At 45.1% G+C, this 19,712-nt stretch overlaps 1 protein-coding gene across 3 annotated transcripts in view; it reads right to left on the bottom strand.

Annotated features, from left to right (window-relative positions):
* CHODL (chondrolectin) overlaps positions 1-19,712 on the bottom strand; it is a 155,129-nt gene that overhangs the window by 28,140 nt on the left and 107,277 nt on the right. For all 3 annotated transcript variants that reach the window (XM_044287835.1, XM_044287836.1, XM_044287837.1), the window contains exon 3: positions 524-681. In XM_044287835.1, coding sequence (XP_044143770.1) covers positions 524-681 — 158 coding nt within the window. The remainder of the gene's footprint in view (positions 1-523; positions 682-19,712) is intronic.

Raw genomic sequence — 19,712 nt, 5'->3', positions numbered from 1 at the left:
CACTGAGCTCCCCCTAGTGGTTATTGCAGGCAGACAGTTTTATAATATATTGTGTGAAGGGAAGCAGATTTTTCACTGTATTTATGCCAATTTTCTGGTGTAAATATACTGACATATATGGCGTTCAACATAAGCTCCATATATATGAAGCACCTGATCCACTTTTTTCGATATAGATGGGGAATAAAGTGAATGAGGCAGAGGTTCAACTATTCTAATCACAATTTTAGGTTTTTGGGGTATTTTCTCCACTTAAAAATCCTAAATGCGTCAGAAAATTGTGCTTTGTGTTCTGCATTCCCTCTGAATGTTTAATGCACACGCAGAGGATGGGGGCCCATGCTAAGTTTGCTATTGGGCCTATGAGATCTGGTCGAGTGTATTCTCTGATTGTCCGATTACCCTAATGGCTTATTTTTTTATTTTGCTGTTTTAGAGAGTGGATCTCTCACTATGTGGCCCTTACATTCAGGCAGCATAGTCTGATAAAAACATACAATAAAACCAATGATTAATCACCTACCAGGAGGGTATTTACATATAAAATTGTGCTTCATATTACACCGGTCATCGTTCCACTGGTACAGATACGGGCCTCCTAGGCCAGGGTGTGCCGTTGGCTGATGATACATGACAACACAGGCTTCACTGCCACAAGACGGCTCATCCACATACCACTTCCTGCCAATATAGAGAGATAGCTCAGTTCATATTATACTTAAAGGGAATGTGCGGCCAGGAAATGCCATGGTGTATAATAGGGTATCACCGCATAATATTGGTATGGCAGGATGATCGGGGTGCCATCTATTAACAATGTAAAATACAATCAAACATTTTAAAATGAATAACTAGACAGAAGAAATGTCTACATGTTGAGAGTAGTTGTTCTCACTGTATGTAATAAACATGATATATGAGTCATGGTGATTGAACAAAAGTGTTAAATAAGAACTTTTTGCAGTCACGTTTCAAACTGTTCACATGTAGAGCCTAGTTTCAGACACTTGTGTGTAGCCTATGTCACTGTTCATCCTGAGGTTATTGGTTCATGAATGTCATACAAGATCCACACTCCAGAATTATATTCCCTTCCGGGCATGGGACACATGCAGAATTTTTTAAAGATGGACATAAAAGAACATTCACACATACAGTATACAGACTAAGCTGGCCGGACAGTCAGGCTTTCTGGCTTCCGGTCCCCCGTCTGGTGCAAGGCCTGATGGGATGCCTGGGAGTCCTCCTTTTCTGCAACCACAGACTGGTTGAATTAACAAGAGCAGTGACTACCGACTGGGACCTGCTCTGTATCTGCTGCACTTAAAGGGAACCTGTCATCAACTTTATGCTGCACATACTAACGGAAGTATAAAGTAGAGACAGGTGAGTTGATTTCAGCGGTCTGTCATTTATAAGTTAAAAGTAAGTGGTTGCTGAGAACCAACATCACAATCATTGCAGACTGAGCCTGGAAAAGAGTCCCGGCCACCTGAGAAGAGTCCTGGTTATTCATGAATTCCTGCTCTCCCTGCCCACCTGCTGATGACTGACAGTCTTCTACCGAGTTTTCTCTCTTTCTCTCTAGGAGAGAACTGCCAATTATCAGCAGATGGTCGGGGAGAGCAGGAGAATATGAATAATCAGGACTCTTCTCAGGTAGATTTGACTCTTTTCAAGACCCGGGCTGCAATGATTATGATGCTGGTTCTCAGCAACCACTTAGTTTTAACTCATGAGTGACACCCCGCTGACATCAGCATTTCTGTTACTAGTTTATGCTGCCCTCAGTTAGGTCATCATAAAGTTGATGACAGGTTCCCTTTAAAAAGCTGAAGGACCCGTGATGATGTCACCATTATGTCATCAGTGCAGGAGGGGGCAGAGCTCAGCATTGGGGAGAGGAAGAGGTGGGGTAGGACCTGTGATGATGGTATATTACATTAGGGGCAGAGCTTTGAATGGAGAAGAAGAAAGTGATGGGTCCACTCCCTAGTTCTCTCCTCTGATGTTCTACAATAACAGTCTGTACATGCTGGGAGTTATAATTCTCCTCTCTGATGGTCTACAATAACATCTTTGATATGGTGGGAGTAGTAGTTCTCTGATATCCTAAAATAACAGGACCGGGACCCAGGAAACCAGACTGTACAGCCTAAGGCCTCATGCACACGACCGTTGCGTGTTTTGCGGTCCGCAAATCGCGGAATGGCACGGACAGCCTTTAATATAACTGCCTATTCTTGTCCGCAAAGCGCGGACAAGAAAAGGTCAGGTTATATTTTTTTTGCGGGGCCACGGAAAGGATTGAAGTGAATGGGTCGGCATCCGAGCCGCCAAAACTGCAGCTCGGATGCGGACCAAAACAACAGCCATGTGCATGAGGCCTAAATCTGGACATCTACCTCAGTTGCAAGTTCTAGGGTGGCCAGATATCCAGGTTCCTATAAACAGTATTGTATTGGGGTTCTTGTAGCCAGTAATATATGGGGGTCCCATAGCCAAAAATGTATGAGCATCCTGTAGCCAGTAATATATGGGGGTTCTGTAGCCAGTACTGCATGGAGGTTCTGTAAATAGTATTATACGGGGGTTCCGTAACCAGTACTCTATGGGGTTTCTGTAAAAAGTATTGTATGGGGGTTCTGAACCCAGTACTGTATGGGGGTTCTGTAACCATTACTGAATGGGGGTTCTGTAGTTAGGACTTTATGGGGATTTTGTAGCTAGGACTGTATGGGGCTTCTGTAACCAGTACTGTATGGGGGTCCTGTAACCAGAAATATATTTGGGTCCTGTGGCCAGTATTGTATAGCGGTTCTGTAGCCAGTAATGTTTGGGGGGTTCTGTAGCCAGTAATATATGGAGTTTCTGTAACCAGTACTGTATTCGGGTTATGTAACCAGTAATATATGGGGGTTCTGTAGCCAGTACTGTATGGGGTTATGTAGTTGGTACTGTATGGGGGTTCTGTTGCCAGAACTGTATGGGGTTATGTAACCAGTAATGTATGAGGGTTCTGTAGCCAGGACTGTATGGGGGTTCTGTTGCCAGGACCTCATGGGGGGTCCTTTAACCAGGACTATAGCGTGTTCTGTGACCAGTCCTGATTGGGGTTTCTGTAACCAGTAATGTATGGGGTTTCTTTAACTAGCACTGTATGTAATTCCTGGTCAATAGCAGTCTCTTATGGGCTGTGAGGAAAGTACTTATACTTAGGATGCACACGACCGTATGTATTTAGAGGTCCGCAAAAAACGGATCCGCATGACATACGGATGACATCCATGTGCATTCTGTATTTTGCAGAACGGAACAGCTGGCCCCTAATATAACAGTACTATCCTTGTCCTTAAGGCGGACAATAATAGGACATGTTCTTTTTTTGGGGGGAGGAAGGGAAATACAGACATACGGAAAAGGAATGCACACGTAGAAACTTCCTTACTTTTGCAGACCCATTGAAGTGAATGGTTCCGCATACGGTCCGCAAAAAAACAAAAACGGAACGGACACGGAAAGAAAATACGTTTGTGTGCACGAGCCCTTAAGTACGTATTGCAAGTCGGTACCAAGCTTGGGGAGTAAAACCACCATTTATCCTATAGATTTCTATTTAATGTGGCCGACGGTCTGATATAGATTATGTTTTCCATTCTGTGTATTGTAGTGTCCTGCGCCACTGTCCCCAGTATGAGGTCCTCCTTTTGGGTCTGTGATGGGGGCAGTGTGGGGAAAATCACAAAATCACTGTGTGGGGGACACAACTGTGTGGGGGCAGTGTGGGGAAAATTACTGTATGGGGGAAGTGTGGTGGAAATTGCTGTGTGGGGCAAATTACTGTATGGGGATAGTGTGGGGAACATTGCTATATGGGGACAGCACGGGGGGCCTTGCTATTGGGGAGGCACTGTAGGGGCAATTCTATTATTTTTGGGGACACTATACAGGGATCATTGCCTGGAGCACAATAGAGGGTGGTATTATTACTCGGGCACTCTAGGGGACATTATAGCTGCTGTGGACACTATAGGGACACTTGGGGTCATTTATCAAACTGGTGTAAAGTAGAACTGGCTTAGTTGCCCATAGCAGCCAATCAGGTTCCACCTTTCATATTTGACAGTTTTTTTGGAAATCCAGTTCTACTTTACACCAGTTTGATAAATTACCCCAATTATGTCACTATTTTTCAGCAGTATAGTACCTGGGGCATTGGGGGGCACAACAGGCACAGGTATTGGGGGGTGGCAGCAGGATGACACTGTGGGGACACCAGGATGTCTCTCTGTGTTACAAACTGTAGAGACGAGATGTGGCTGAAAGAATTTGTCATGGCGGTCGAACAGAGGAGAAGAGGAAAGAGAAGGTCTACATGACAGGAGATGTCCCTGGATGTAAGAGGTATGTGGGGGTGCCAGAGAAAAGACCCACCCCGGGTGCCAATAAACACCCCAGGCACGCCACTGGCTGTAGGCAGGGGTGGTGCTGTTTGTGGAAGAAATCAGTTATGTTTTCTAATCCTTGGCAGTATGAGGATGCTGGAGCTGTTAATCTCTCTCCCTTCCTCTTAGGTCTCATGCACACGGCCGTTGTTTTGGTCCGCATCTGAGCCGAAGTTTTTGCGACTTGGGTGCGGACCCATTCACTTCAATGAAGCCGCAAAAGAAGCGGACAGCATTCCGTGTGCTGTCTGCATCTGTTGCTCCATTCGGTGGTCCGCAAAAAAATATAACATGTCCTATTCTTGTCTGTTTTGCGGACAAGAATAGGCAGTTATATTAATGGCATTAACGGCTGTCCGTGCCGTTCTGCAAATTGCAGAACGCACACGGATGCCATCCGTGTTTGGCAGATCCGCAATTTGCGGACCGCAAAACACACAACGGTCGTGTGCATGTAGCCTTAAGCCAAGTTCACACTTCGGTTATTTGGTCAGTTATTGTGAGTGAAAAACAGGACGGGTGCAGATCTTTCCATTGTACCTGATCTCTGAGTAGGCTTCACTACTGGTTTTGGCTCACAATAACTGATGGAAATAACTGACCAAATAACCGGTGTGAACTTTGCCTAACTCATTGACCAGACTGCTGTATATAATCCAGTCTGCCATCTGCTGGTGAGGACTGAACATTTTCAATGTAATGATATGCTTTCACCAGCAGAGGGCAGCCAATATTACATGCAGAATGTCTACAAATACAGAAGATCTGGAGGAAGAAATTCAAGGGGGTGAGCTGAGAAGAGTCAGAGTACAAGGGGTCAGTGTTCACTCTGCAGGGGCAGATTGGCTATAGACCATACAGGGAAATTTCCTGGTGGGCCGATGGCCAGGGGGCCGCTCAAGCCCTCCTCTCTGCCACTGGTACATAATGAGCTCTCAGCGGTAATTTGAGAGCAACCTCACATGCCCTTCTGAATTCAACTGCTGTGGCCCCACCTCCTAGGCCCCCTGCTCCATATCTTAAACAAAGACAACGTTGAAGAGGACAGAAAATCGCATCTATTGATAGCCACCAAAGGGACAGTTTTTGGGGCAATATATTGTGCTTCAGTGTGGTATATGGTTCTGATGGGACAGTATTTTGCACTATGGTACTGCTGACCCCACCTACTTGTGTTGCCCCATCTTGGTCAATTTGGACCCACCTTCAACATGGGGCCACTTTTAGGTTTTTTTCCAGGGCCACTTTAAGTTCCCAGTCCACCACTCTCACCCTGTAACCCCCCTTCCTCAGGGACGTAGCTATATGGGGTTCAGAGGTAGCAGTAGCAGCATTAGGCCTCTTTCACACGGGCGAGATTTCCGCTTGGGTGCAATGCGTGAGGTGACTGCATTGCATCTGCACTGAATCCAGACCCATTCATTTCTATGGGGCTGTGCACATAAGCGGTGATTTTCACGCACCACTTGTGCGTTGCGTGAAAATCGCAGCATGCTCTATTATTTTTCACGCAACGCAGGCCTATAGAAGTGAATGGGGCTGCGTGAAAATCGCAAGCATCCGTACACAAGTGCGGATGTGGTACGATTTTCACGCATGGTTGCTAGAAGATGATCGGGATGGGGACCTAATCATTATTATTTTCCCCTATAACATGGTTATAAGGGAAAATAATAGCATTCTTAATACAGAATGCCTAGTAAAATAGGGATGGAGGGGTTAAAATAAATAAATAAATAATTTACCTCACCTCATCCACTTTTTCGCGCAGCCCGACTTCTCCTCTGTCTTCTTCTTTGATGACCAGGAGGAAAAGGACCTGTGGTGACGTCACTGCGCTTATCACATGGTCCATCACATGATCCATCACCATGGTGATGGACCATGTGATGAGCGCAGTGACGTCACCACAGGTCCTTTTCCTCCTGGTCATCAAAGAAGAAGACAAAAGAGAAGCCAGGCTGTGCAAACAAGTGGATGAGGTGAGTTAAATTATTTATTTATTTTTTTAACCCCTCCATCACTATTTTACTAAGCATTCCGTATTAAGAATGCTATTATTTTCCCTTATAACCTTGTTATAAGGGAAAATAATAAAATCTACACAACACCTAACCCAAACCCGATCTTCTGTGAAGAAGTCTGGGTTCGGGTTTGGGTACCAAACATGCAGATTTTTCTCACACGTGTGCAAAACGCATTAAAACGCTTTGCACTTGCGCGGAAAAATCGTGCATTTTCCCGCGACGCACCTGCATCTTATCCAGCCCTCACACGTGACGCCCGTGTGAAAGAGGCCTTAGTGATCTCACTCTGTACTCACTGATTGGTCAGACAGCCACGTCATCGCTGCAGCTAAGGAAACAAGACCAGCAGGGAACGTCGGAGCGTTGGTACTGGATCAACATGGCGTAAACCGATGGCCGTGGCTTATTTTTTATTTTAATATTGCTTATTTTTTTTTATTTCTTTTTATTTTACTATTGCTTATTTTATTTTTGATTTTAACATAGCTTATATTTTGTTTTTGTTTTTTATTATAGTAATGCTTATATTTTATTGTATTTATTTTACTATTGTTTATATTATATTTTTTTAATAAAATTATTGAATTGCTTATTTTTGGGTTTTATTTTTTATTATAGTATTGCTTATTTTTATTTTATTTTTTACTTTCAATATTGCTTATTTTTTATTTTAGTTTAGTATTGTATTTATGTTTAGTTTTGTATTTTTTAGTTATGTATTGCTTTTTTTATTTTTATTTTAGCATTGTTTATTTTTTATTTTATTTCTTTTTATTTTAGCACTGCTTATTTTTTTATTTTCTACATTCATAGAAAACTCTTTCAAAGTAGACAGCTCATGCTAGCCTTTTCTGATTGTATCTGGCATGCATAAATATTTAAAGAGGACCTTTCATCTTCTGACATTTATATTTTATTAAAGGGGTTTTCCAACAAAGTGCCCTTATCCCTTATGCACAGGACCCCTTATCCACAGGACCTCCCCACGACAATGGAGGTGTCTGATTTTCCTTGTGAATGGCGCTGCAGTGAGCATACTGTACCTGATCACTACTCCATTCTATGGGACTGCTGGAGGGTGAGCCGAGAGCTTTCTCCAAAAGCATGCGGCTCCCAGCGATCAGTTATCCCGATCGTATGAATACGGGATAACTGTTCTTTGTTGGAAAGCTCATTATTTACCCTAAGTTCACACCTGAGCGTTTTACAGCGCGTTCAAACGCGCTGTAAAACGCTCAACACATGAAAACCAATGCTTCCCTATGGGAATGGTTCTCACCTGGGCGTTTTACAGCGCGTACGATCGGGCTGTAAAACGCCCGACGCATAATCAAGTACTTGAGCTTCTTTGGGGCGTTTTGACGCGCGTTTGTGGCCATTGGACACTGCAGTCAATCACACAAACGCGCGTCAAACGCGCGTTTACTATTACAAAAAACGCGCATAAAAACGCGCGACAAAAACGCGCGTAAAACGCGCGTTTGAGAAACGCTCAGGTGTGAAAGCAGGGTTATACTGCCCATGTACTGACAATTCTGGAACATCTTTTTTTTAGAACTCTGTTGTGCCATTCCTCTGTTAATCCTCTAGGAAATAAACTAACAATTGGGTGTTTCCATGCCCCTTTTCTTCAGGATTTGTACAGTCAAACATTGGCAACACTAGACAGTTTCAGAGTGTGTACAGTCATAACCTGTGGTCAAGGAAAAGGTAATGCCCAGTTGTCAGTGTTTGATACATTTCTAGGAGCAATAACAGAGGACTGGGATGTAAGAGATGTTCCCCATTTATTATTTCATGGTGAATGCAAGTATTTCCTAAAACAGACATGTCAGGGGAGGTAACAGTTGCACTCTGAAGTGGCGGTCTAGTCTGCTTTCTTCAAGAAACAGTGCCACCCTTGTACCATGGGATGTGTCTGGTATTGCACCTCAGTCTCATTCAAATGAAAACTGTAATAACCGGATACAGCCCCTGCAAACATAGTCATTCATTGATATATTTGTGGTTAATGATGTTGTGGGAATTAATCAGATTCCAGAAACAGCGTTGTCCTTGTACGTGGGCTGTGTAATGTGTTACGGATTGGCTCCTGAGCTGCAATACCAACTACAGCCTATGGATATCAGTGGCGCTGTTTCTAGAATCTTATAAAACCCCTTTAAATTTGTTAACAAAAACAGAGACAGGTGCACTATGCGGTCTTACTAACCCTCATACTGATGTAAAATTGAGAATTAGCCAACATATCCTGCTTGGAGGACATGTCTGAGCCCGAGCACCACGCCAAGGTTTCTCAAGTAGCTCGGGAACCTAACGCTAAACCTACCTGGGCAGTATGGGCAATACCAGGAGCCAGTGGGCGAATTACAGGTGCGCAAGGTCCGACTCAAAGCAATCTCCCAGTAACCTCCAGCATGTGACCATGCATACAATGGGAGGAGGCAGAGAGCTCTGAGCCCCACCCAAGACTGGCTGATATAGCCCGGGCCTCACATGTGCACCAGAATGCTGCCTGTGGATGGAAATAAAGGCACATTCAGACTAGGAGTTTCTACACCTCCAAAAATTCAGAATTGATTGCTTTGAGTCGGACCTTGCGCACCTGTAATTCGCCCACTGGCTCCTGGTATTGCCCATACGGCCCAGGTAGGTTTAGCGTTAGGTTCCCGAGCTACTTGAGAAACCTTGGCGTGGTGCTCGGGCTCAGACATGTCCTCCAAGCAGGATATGTTGGCTAATTCTCAATTTTACATCAGTATGAGGGTTAGTAAGACCGCATAGTGCACCTGTCTCTGTTTTTGTTATGTTATTTTGACTGCTTATCACATCCACACAATTGCTATCCTGTGTAGGATGTCCATTGTGGTACTTGTGGTCCGCTGCAGGCATCCTCCATTGTATGCATTTTTGCTGGGGATTGCCATTAGCAACGGGCCACAAGTGCAGGATCTGCCCCCCCAGTATAGATGCACCACTGCATATGGGGTTGAGCACTTCCTGCTTTTTAATACCACACCAATTTGTAGTTTGTACTTTAAATTTGTTTACAAAGAGTTTAAAATGATTGGCCCATCCTCAGAGCTCAGAGTCAGTCATCAATATCTGATTTATGGGGGGGGGGTTAACAACCGACATCCCCAGAGATCAGATTTTTGAATAGTCCACGGTGCGGTACTGTGGCCTCCATGCCATTCATTGTATAGTGGCAGTGCTTGGTATTGCAGCTCAGGTCCTTTCACATGAATGGGATAATGAACAGTGACATCACTGGCCTCTTCAAACAGCTAATTGGCGAAGGTGTCGGGAGTTTGACCTCCACTTCTCAGATATTGATGACCTGTCCTGAGGATTAGTCAATATTTAAAGAGGACCTTTTATTGTTGTTTAGTAAAGGAGATACATATCTGTACCTGCGGGGTACCCTCCGCTGTGCTGCCACCCTGCCTGTTAAAATAGTGCTCCTGTTAAGGCCCCCCGCAAATTTCGCGCTCAGTATGCTAAAAAAAAAAACTCCCTGGCCGTGATGCTCTGCGCTGCGATTGGACAGTGCTACATCCAGGGGAGAAGGAGACGCCCACAGAGAAAGACTGCGTCCCCTCCCCATTGCTCTGATGCTCAGTATTAGCATACTGAGGGTGAAGTTTGCAGGGGGCCATAACGGGGCGCAGGAGCTCTATTTTTAAAAAAACAGGCAGGGTGACAGCACAGCAGGGGGTACCCCGCAGGTACAGATATTTATCTCCCTTACTACAAACCAATGAAATGTCGTCTTTAAAGAGGTTCTCTAGGCTTTTAATACTGATGGGATAGGTTAACAATATCAGATTGGCGGGGGTCCCACACCCTGCACCCCCGCCAATCAGCTGTATGAAGAGAAGATGTGCACAGTTCGCATGTGCCGTCTCCCTTCTCTCTTCATGCTCGATGCTGCTATGTCTATGGCAAGCAGGAAGAGAGAAGGGAGACGACACGTGCGCACTGCGCAGGTCTTCCCTTCATACGGCTGTTCGGCGGGGGGGTCAGGTGTCAGACCCCTGCCGATCTGATATTGATGACCTATCCTGAGGAAAGGCTGGAAAACCTCTTTAATGAATTCCTGGGAAACCAGGCAGATGTATAAATAGTGATGAGTGAATCAATTTTGTGTGAATTCAATTTGCTTAAAAATCAGCCTCCTTGAGCAGAGAGGGGCTGGATATGTTGCTCAATAGACTCCCTCCTCCCCCTTGATTGACTCACCTGGTCCTATCAGTGTTGCGCCTGCACCATGCACTGAGTAGCGGCACAAGCACAAGCTGAGCAGCCCAGATTTCAACTGTGTCAGTATTGCATGCACAGTCATCATATGTGCTGCTCCGGTAGTAGCAGCAGAACCTCTGTGCTTGTACCAGCAATACCTAATATGTATACTTTTTCCCCCCCTATTTTTTACCATTTTTTTTTTAACTTTATTTGGGGAAAATGACATTTTGGTTTATTTTTACTTGAAACTTTTAATTTTTGAGGGGGAAAACTTTTTTGAACTTTTTTTTTCACATTTTTTTTTGTCCCACTTTGGGACTTGAGCTTTTGGGGGTCTAATCCTTTACAATGCATTCCAATACCTCTGTATTGGAATGCATTGGCTGTATGAGTAATACAGTGTGTATTACTCATACAGCTTCCTGCCTGTGAGATCCAGGGGGCTGGATCTCACAGGCTCGTCACCGGAAGGCAGCGCGATGCCTCAAGAAGCCGCATGGGAACCCGATGGCACCGCCGCCCGCTGGATAAGGTAAAACCGCAAACCGCAGGTCTGAATTGACCTGCGGTTTGCGGCGATCGCTGATGCGGGGGGGGATCACATGACCTCCCCCGGCGTTGTGACAGGATGCCTGCTCAATGATTTCAGCGGACATCCTGTTCCAATTAACCCCTGCCGCAATGTCGTTTTAAAGTTAGGACGTACCTGTACGTTCTAAGTCCCTATGGGGTTAAAAAAATAAAAAAAATTTCTAAATACAAACGTTTGAACACCCCCCTTTCCGTATAATAAAAAATTAATGACTAAATAGCAAAAAATATAAACATCATGGGTGTTACCGCGACCGAAAATGCCAACACTATTAAAATATACAAATATTTTTCCAATACGGCGAATGGCATAACGGAAAAAAGGGTCAAAATGGCCAATTTGCCATTTTTTTTTATTGCTACTCTTTCTCAAAAAAAAGTCACACACACCAAAATGGTATCAATAAAAACTACAGATTGTCCCACAAAAAATGAACCCCACACAGCTCAGTAGATATAACTATAAAAAAGTTATGGATTTCAGAATATGGTTATGTAAAAAAAAGTTTTTTTTTCAAAGTTGAAATTTATTTTGACACTATTTAGACATAAAAAACCTACACATAATGGTGTATCATTGTAATTGTACTGACCCAGAGAATGAAGGGCATGGGTCAGTTTTGCTGCAAATGTAACGCCAGTGGAACAATTACACCCCATTTTGATTTTTTTTTTTTTTTTTACTGCTTTCCACTACATTGTATTCCATAATTAATGGTGGCATTAGAAAGTACAACATGTCCCACAAAAAACAAGCCCTCATACAGCTATTTGAACGGAAATAAAAAAAGTTATTGCTCAAGGAAGATGGGGAAGAAAAATGAAAATGCAAAAACGAAAAAAAAAACTTATTTACTCATTTTTTCACACACAGCTTCTGAATTTTGGCCTAATTTATGTTAAATACTTAAAGAGGTGGTGTAATTTGTCATGTATTGGCTGTTCATATGAGGTTGTATTTACCTAAGCTTTAGACCTTCTAAGGACCATGGGGGTCATTTATTAAACTGGTGTAAAGTAGAACTGGCTTAGTTGCCTATAGCAACTACCGTATTTTTCGCCCCATAAGACACACTCCCCCCCCCCCAAAAAAAATGGGTGGAAAATGCCCCTGCGTCTTATGGGGCGAATGCTGACAGTTTTACATCGCAGGCTGCGATGTACGAGTGAGCGGGGAGGGACTGGGAGGAGGAGCTGGGGGCCGGCAATAGCGGTGCAGTCACTGTACTATAGCCCCTCCGCTCCAGTGCTGCACTATACAAATATAAAATGTCTTATTCAATTAAAAGTGATTACACATGCCCCCCCCACTTTTAATATTACTGTACACCCTAACAGCTTCTGTAGAATGCAGGCAGGCAGCAGCGTAACTCCCTGATCTCACTTGCCTGCACCGCCTAATTCATGAATGAAGCAGGCGGCGCAGGCAAGTGACATCAGTGAGTGACGCGCTGGCCGTCCGGCTTGCCTGCCTGCATTGTACAGAAGCGGTTAGGATGTACGGTAATATTAGGAGTGAGGGGGCATGTTTAATCACTTTTAATTGAATAAGACATTTTATATTTATATACTGGAGCAGGGGGGGTCTGTGGATGACAATTTTATGGGGAACATCCGTGGATGGCACAGTTAAGGGGTGGGGGGTCTGTGGATGACACTGCTATGGGCTGGGGGGTCTGTGGATGGCACTGTTATGGGGTGGGGGGTCTGTGGATGGCACATATATAACAGTGCCATCCACAGATCCCCCATAACAGTGCCATCCACAGATCCCCCCTGTAACAGTGCCAGCCACAGATCCCCCCTGTAACAGTGCCAGCCACAGATCCCCCCTGTAACAGTGCCAGCCACAGATCCCCCCTGTAACAGTGTCAGCCACAGATCCCCCCTGTAACAGTGCAAGCCACAGATCCCCCCCATACCAGTGTCCATCATCCACAGATCCCCCATAACAGTGTCCGTCATCCACAGATCCCCCCATAACAGTGTCCGTCATCCACAGATCCCCCATAAGTGTCCGTCATCCACAGATCCCCCATAAGTGTCCGTCATCCACAGATCCCCCATAACAGTGTCCGTCATCCACAGATCCCCCCATAACAGTGTCCGTCATCCACAGATCCCCCCATAACAGTGCGTCACACAGATCCCCCCATAACAGTGCGTCATCCACAGATCCCCCATAACAGTGTCCTTCACAGATCCCCCCATAACAGTGCCATCCACAGATCCCCAGTAATAGTGCCATCCACAGACCACCATTAGTTCCAAACCCACCAAAAGCACACCTTTTGGTTAAAAATATTTTTTTTCTTATTTTCCTCCCCAAAAACCTAGGTGCGTCTTATAGGGCGAAAAATACGGTAATCAGATTCCTCTTTTCATTTTCCAAAGGAGCTTTCCAAAATGAAAGGAGGAATATGATTGGTTACTATGGTTTGATAAATGATCCCCCCCAAGAATTCAAAGAGGGTGTACTTCATTTTTCTTATCACTGTACAAATCATCTTATGAATCACTGGCCTGAGAGGAGGAGGGGAGAAGTGGGGTTAGTGGTCCTCTTATGAGTACACCAGACTCATACTTGAGTCCTCTGTATTCTTTAGGTACTTCTATTAGACAAATAGCCCAACAGTGTTTTGTGCCATTTTGGCTTTTAGAAGTACAGACCTGTACAGACCTATGTAACGCCCCAGAGTGGCATTACCACATTTGCACCTTGCTACTGTCTTTATTGGTTAACCTCATGTCATCATGTGTATTTATTCCAGGTTCAAACACTGTGCATTTCCTATTTTGCAACTGTTATGTTAATGTAATGTGCCTGGTTCACCAGCAGGTGGCAGCAAACATGGCAGAGCTACAGTTACATAGAATGGAGCTTTCTATTCCATTCTAACCCCCCTCTGTGGAGAAGTGGGCGAGTCCCACTTCCTGTAGGAAGGGTGGGGACTAGTTCTAGGAGTAGTTAGTTTACCCCCAGCTAGGGGAAGGGAGTGCAGCTGGGCACGTCTCTGCTGGACGTGCCCAGGTCAAGCAAAGCCAAGCCAGCCAGAGCACCTTCAGCTCTGCTGAATATGGAGGCCACAGTTTGGAGCCTCAGGAGCCAGGAGGAGATTTCCCTGGCCTAATTAAGAGACAGACTACAAAGAGAGAAGTTGCAGCATTAAGGAGAAGCTGAGTTATACAGCCAGCCTGTCAGCACAGCAGAGCCAGAGAGCAACAGATGTAGCAGTGTTGAGTTTCCCTGCCAGAGTATTCATGCTCAAGCCTGCCTGGACCAAGACAAAGTCTGTAAACCGTTTTGCTAAACGTTTACCAAAGTAAAGCTGCTATTCAACTTCATCACAAGGTCTGGACTCAAATTATTTCTTTCATCCCTCAATTACTACCCCCTATATGTCTGCTTCAGAGCCAATGCCTGGGGTTCCAGCTGTATCCAGGTAGGAGCACCGTAACACTCATACAACATTAAGGGGCATTTTAGGCCACCCCATACCACTCGGCTATTCCTACACCTGGGTACAAAGTTTAGACAACTATATTAAAAATAACATCGTTCCAAGGGGGCTACGTATCTCTCTCCTCCCAGCGGCTCACTTACGACAACATCCTGGCTTTCTAACCAAATGGGAGCAAGAAGCTACTACTAGTTCCCTCAGGTTGATGAGGCTTCTGCTGGATGAAGAGAGAGCTAACCTAGCCACCCTCAGTCAGAAACTGACAGAATACACAGAGGTAGTGCAGAGTTTTTCACAAGAGGCGGAATTTCAGAATAAAGAAAAGCAGCTCCAACTTACCCTAGAAAAATACCAATACCATCTTAAAGAAAGGAAACATCGACAGTTTATTAGAGATCTCTCAGACTTCAAAGAAAATCGCATATATTCCTCTCTTAGTAACACAAGAAGAGATACGGTACCAAGCAACTCTGAGAGATCTTCTACTGAAACTGACCTATCCGACTCTGAGAGAGAAACTGCCCCTAAAGTGAGTCAACATCCTAATAGGGGTAGGTATAGGAGAGGTAGAGGTCGGGGCATATATAGAGGCCAGGACAATCGTTTTTTAGGCCAGTTCAACCAGAACACGGAATATCCGCTACGCAACCGCATACAGAAACCTCCGAACTAGTCTTGGGACCACAAGTCCTAAATCTTTCCTCACGTGTTCTAAACATTGAGGAAATTAAGGCTCTTGAATTAGGTCTTAGCTTTGTGCCCACCCCAAAATTCGATAGATTTTCGTCTGTTAAAGACGTCAATCTATTTATTCGCAAATTAAGGTGGCACAAACATTTCAGACTCATGGACCGCCGTCAATGCCTTGAGTTAGGGATCCCCATGGAATTACTCAAGGATGTAAAAGTCCTGCAGTCCCTAGATTCCAACGAGGACAACCCTCTGGGCAACGGTCCTTTCACAAATTTAAAAGTAAAGAGTACAAAGATGCCACCCACTGCGAATGAACTTTCCTGTATAGATGTATTCCTTAATATGGTTACCAAAGACCTTGAGGATCTCAAGGTGTCCACACATTATTCCAACTGCGCCGAGTCTGTGACCACTGCTATTTCATCACTAGCTGACGACCACCAAATCGTTATTAAACCCGCTGACAAGGGGGGGAATGTCGTGGTCATGGACTCGGCGCAATATGTGAATATGTGTAGGAATATACTATCTGATTCAGGGACGTATGAAGTACTACATAGTGATCCCACTGAGGGCTATAGGCGTGAACTTAAAAATATTTTGGAAGAAGCCAAAGCTAATAACATCATTTCCGCTGATGAATTTGCCTTTCTGTTCCCTCTGCACCCTCGGAAATCTACCTTCTATAGCCTCCCCAAGGTGCACAAGGGGGTCACCCCCCTAAAGGGGAGACCTATTGTATCGGGGGTGGACAACCTTAACCAGAATCTGGGTATTTATATCGACCGGGTACTGGCACCGTTTGTCACGGCTCTCCCCTCCCATGTCAGAGACACCACTGACCTCTTGAAGCGTCTTGAGGGGCTGACATTGGAGGATACATGTCTCCTTTCCAGTATTGACGTTGAGGCTCTGTATTCATCTATACCACACAACCTGGGTCTCAACGCAGTAGAACACTTTCTCCGATCACGGGGTTGTCAGTATCGCGCCCACAGCCAATTTGTCCTACGTCTGCTTGAGTTTACGCTTACACGTAATTTTTTCACCTTTGATGGGAGGACCTACCACCAGCTCAGGGGTACAGCGATGGGGAGCCCCTGTGCCCCATCGTATGCCAATCTATTCCTGGGCTGGTGGGAGGAGACCATCGTATTTAAGGAGGATGAAGCCCTGGAGACGTACGAGGTTGGTCTGTGGGCGCGATACATCGACGACATATTCATTCTCTGGAATGGTGACCATGGGACCTTTGAAGCCTTTGTCCAGCATCTTAATCACAACAAGATTGGTATGCGCTTCACTAGTGAGTCCCATCCCACCACCTTGCCCTTTCTCGATATAAAAATCTCCAAGAATGGGAGGGGGGAAGCTGGATACATCGATTTACAGGAAGGCTACCTCTACGAATTCCCTCCTGAGGTGGGAGAGCAACCACCCTCTCCCACTCAGGACAGGAATTCCTAGGGGTCAATACCTACGTCTGAGACGAAACTTGCTCTGACAAACGTGATTTTGTCAATCAAGCAGCGGATATGAGGAGTAGATTCTTGTCCAGGGGATACCCCGACCATGTTTTGAGATCGGCGTACCAGACAGCCCTGTCTCGACCAAGAGGCCCATTGCTCACATCTAATCAACCATCTCTCCCGCCAACTAGGGTCACGAGAATGATCGCCAATTTCGATAGGGGGTCCAAACAAGTGAGGCAGATTTTGGGACGCCATTGGCAAATTCTCAAAATGGATCCTGACCTAAAAGACGTCTTGGGTGACCAACCACAAATTACCTATCGCAGAGGATCGAACATACGCGACAAACTCGTGCATAGTCACTATGCACCTGATCGCACCAAAACCACCTGGTTGCGACCTAGGAGTGTGGGATGCTATAGATGTGGGAATTGTGTAGCATGCAAACGCATAGACGTCACCAAGTCGTTTGTGAGCAATGTCACCAAGAAAACATATTCAATCCCACATTTCATTAACTGTAAATCCAGAGGGGTCATCTATCGGATCCAGTGTGAATGTGGGATTGAATATGTGGGTAAAACGATACGTGAATTCAGGAGGCGGATAGGGGAGCACTTGGGGGACATCTCTCACAAACGAGATACCCCTATCTCGAAACATGTACACACTGTACACAATGGAAAACCTTCCCTGAAATTCCTGGGTTTTGACTTGGTCAAGCCGCCTGTGAGAGGAGGTAATTGGGACAGGTGCCTGCTGCAACAAGAATCTCGATGGATTTTTCAACTTAAAACATCTGCACCCCTAGGCCTAAATGAAAGGCTGGATTTCGGGTGCTTCATATAAAGTGCGGGGTAGTATCTCCAATAACAGTGATGATGCCCATATTGGCGATGATAATCTATATATTCCTGTATTGGAGTCTATGCCCTTAATCATGAAGGTATTTTCTTCCTTATGATAACATGTATATGCATGCGACATCTCTTTTTTCCAAATACTTGTTAAACTCTTGGTAATATGTCCAGTTCCCTCTATTGTAATCATGTTGCTGGTATCATGCAAGAAATATCGGCCTTATGTTGCTGCGACTTCATATCACAGCGTTGTCACGGACGTCTCTATTTAGGGATGTAATGTGAGGTTACTTCCTGTTGACATAGTCTCCAGGGTAACCGCTATCTCCCTCCGCCTCCGGATCTGATTGGCCGCCGCAATCATGTGGCACATGCAGCGGCGTGTTGTGCGTCGAGGCGCATGCGCGTGACGTCACACGCCGACGCAGGTGCTGACAGGGCGGTCTCCCAGCAAGAGGCGCGCTGGCGATGTATTTAAACTTCACCAAGGTATGTGTCAGGGTGGCTGGCATAGGTTGAGGAACCCCCTTAATGACAGGGACACTACCAGACTGAGGACCACCATACCCTCCCACACTGAAAAGCGGAGAAGTATTTATTCCTCTGCAGCATGGCGATCCAGCACCACGGATGCCTGCCCCTAGACTCTGAACTTTATTATTTTTTGAGTCTAGTGTTCCAAGCTACCGCTTAACCGCAGTGTATACTAAACTGTTACCTGCGGTCATAGAGCGGTTTTCTGCTTTTTGTCTCTACTTGTTCTAAATCCCCCTGAGGAGTCGACACGACAGAAACGTGCCACGTCGGGAGGCTTGTAGTCACTATAGTATTTAATTTTTTCTGTTCTGTATTCTAGGGTTCAGGTCCTAACTAGGGACAGGCATCCGGACGGGGTCGCCCTTCTCAGGGCGAGTGCTCTGTATAGACAGGTAGCATGAAAATAGGCCCCATTCCTACCAAGAATATAGGGTGATATAGGGCACAGTACCGCTATTTCCATGACTACAACTCCTGTCTATACTCCTTTTCATCAGGCCTGGTCCCCTGCCGTGCTGATCCTAGTCACCTGGTCGGTAAGGTAAGACTGCCTGCGTCTACATAGGCGCGGCAGTAACAAATATTTTTCCTTGCTCTACCAGAAGTGGGGTACTTATTTTTGAACCTCTATATGTTGTTTGTGTGTGTTGGTTTGGTAACATTTTGAGCGCATATACAGGCGCATCAGTGTTAAGGAGTGCCTTTTCCTTCCTGCCAGCAGTGGGGTCGACACCAGAGTACCCCTTAACTATATGTTTTGTTTCGTGATACATCCTAGGTGTATATTTTAATGTATATCGTATAAAAGTTAATTTTTAAACAAGGATATTTCCCCACATTTCTCATTTTGTGGGCCACTTAGAGCTTTGTTAATCTTGAAATATCAGTGGGACTGTTTTCACCAATAGTCTCAATCAGATACTACACCTGGGTACAACCACAAACAACATCTTATGGGGCCCTAGGTCGCGGTGAACATTGCACATACTGATAGGGAAATCAGATTGTGAGCCCCATTTTGGACAATGTGATGCTAATGTCTGTAAAGCGATGTGGAATATATCAGCGCTATATAAGTCCGTAAAATAAATAAAATAAATAAATAAATCCTGTAGCTGTAATATACTAAGCTTACATAAAGCAGCATATTAATCCGACAGATTCGCTTTAGGCTTCTTGCACACAAACTTATTTTTGTGGTCACGGCTTACCTGTGTGACGTAGGCAACTAGGGACGTGACCATCAACCTGCCTAACTAACTAGACCTAATCGGCTTGAATTGTGCCATAACCGCTGCGTAGGAGGGACGCCTGAAGAGGACATACCCTGTAAGATGTAGCATAAAAAATAAGGGCGGGTTGGGAGGGTACACAGCACCGA

The sequence above is a fragment of the Bufo gargarizans genome, chromosome 3, assembly GCF_014858855.1.
Source record: "Bufo gargarizans isolate SCDJY-AF-19 chromosome 3, ASM1485885v1, whole genome shotgun sequence".
Classification (NCBI taxonomy): Eukaryota; Metazoa; Chordata; class Amphibia; order Anura; family Bufonidae; genus Bufo; species Bufo gargarizans.
Note: the sequence above shows the minus strand (reverse complement) of the source record. Positions and strands in the feature narration are given on the sequence as shown.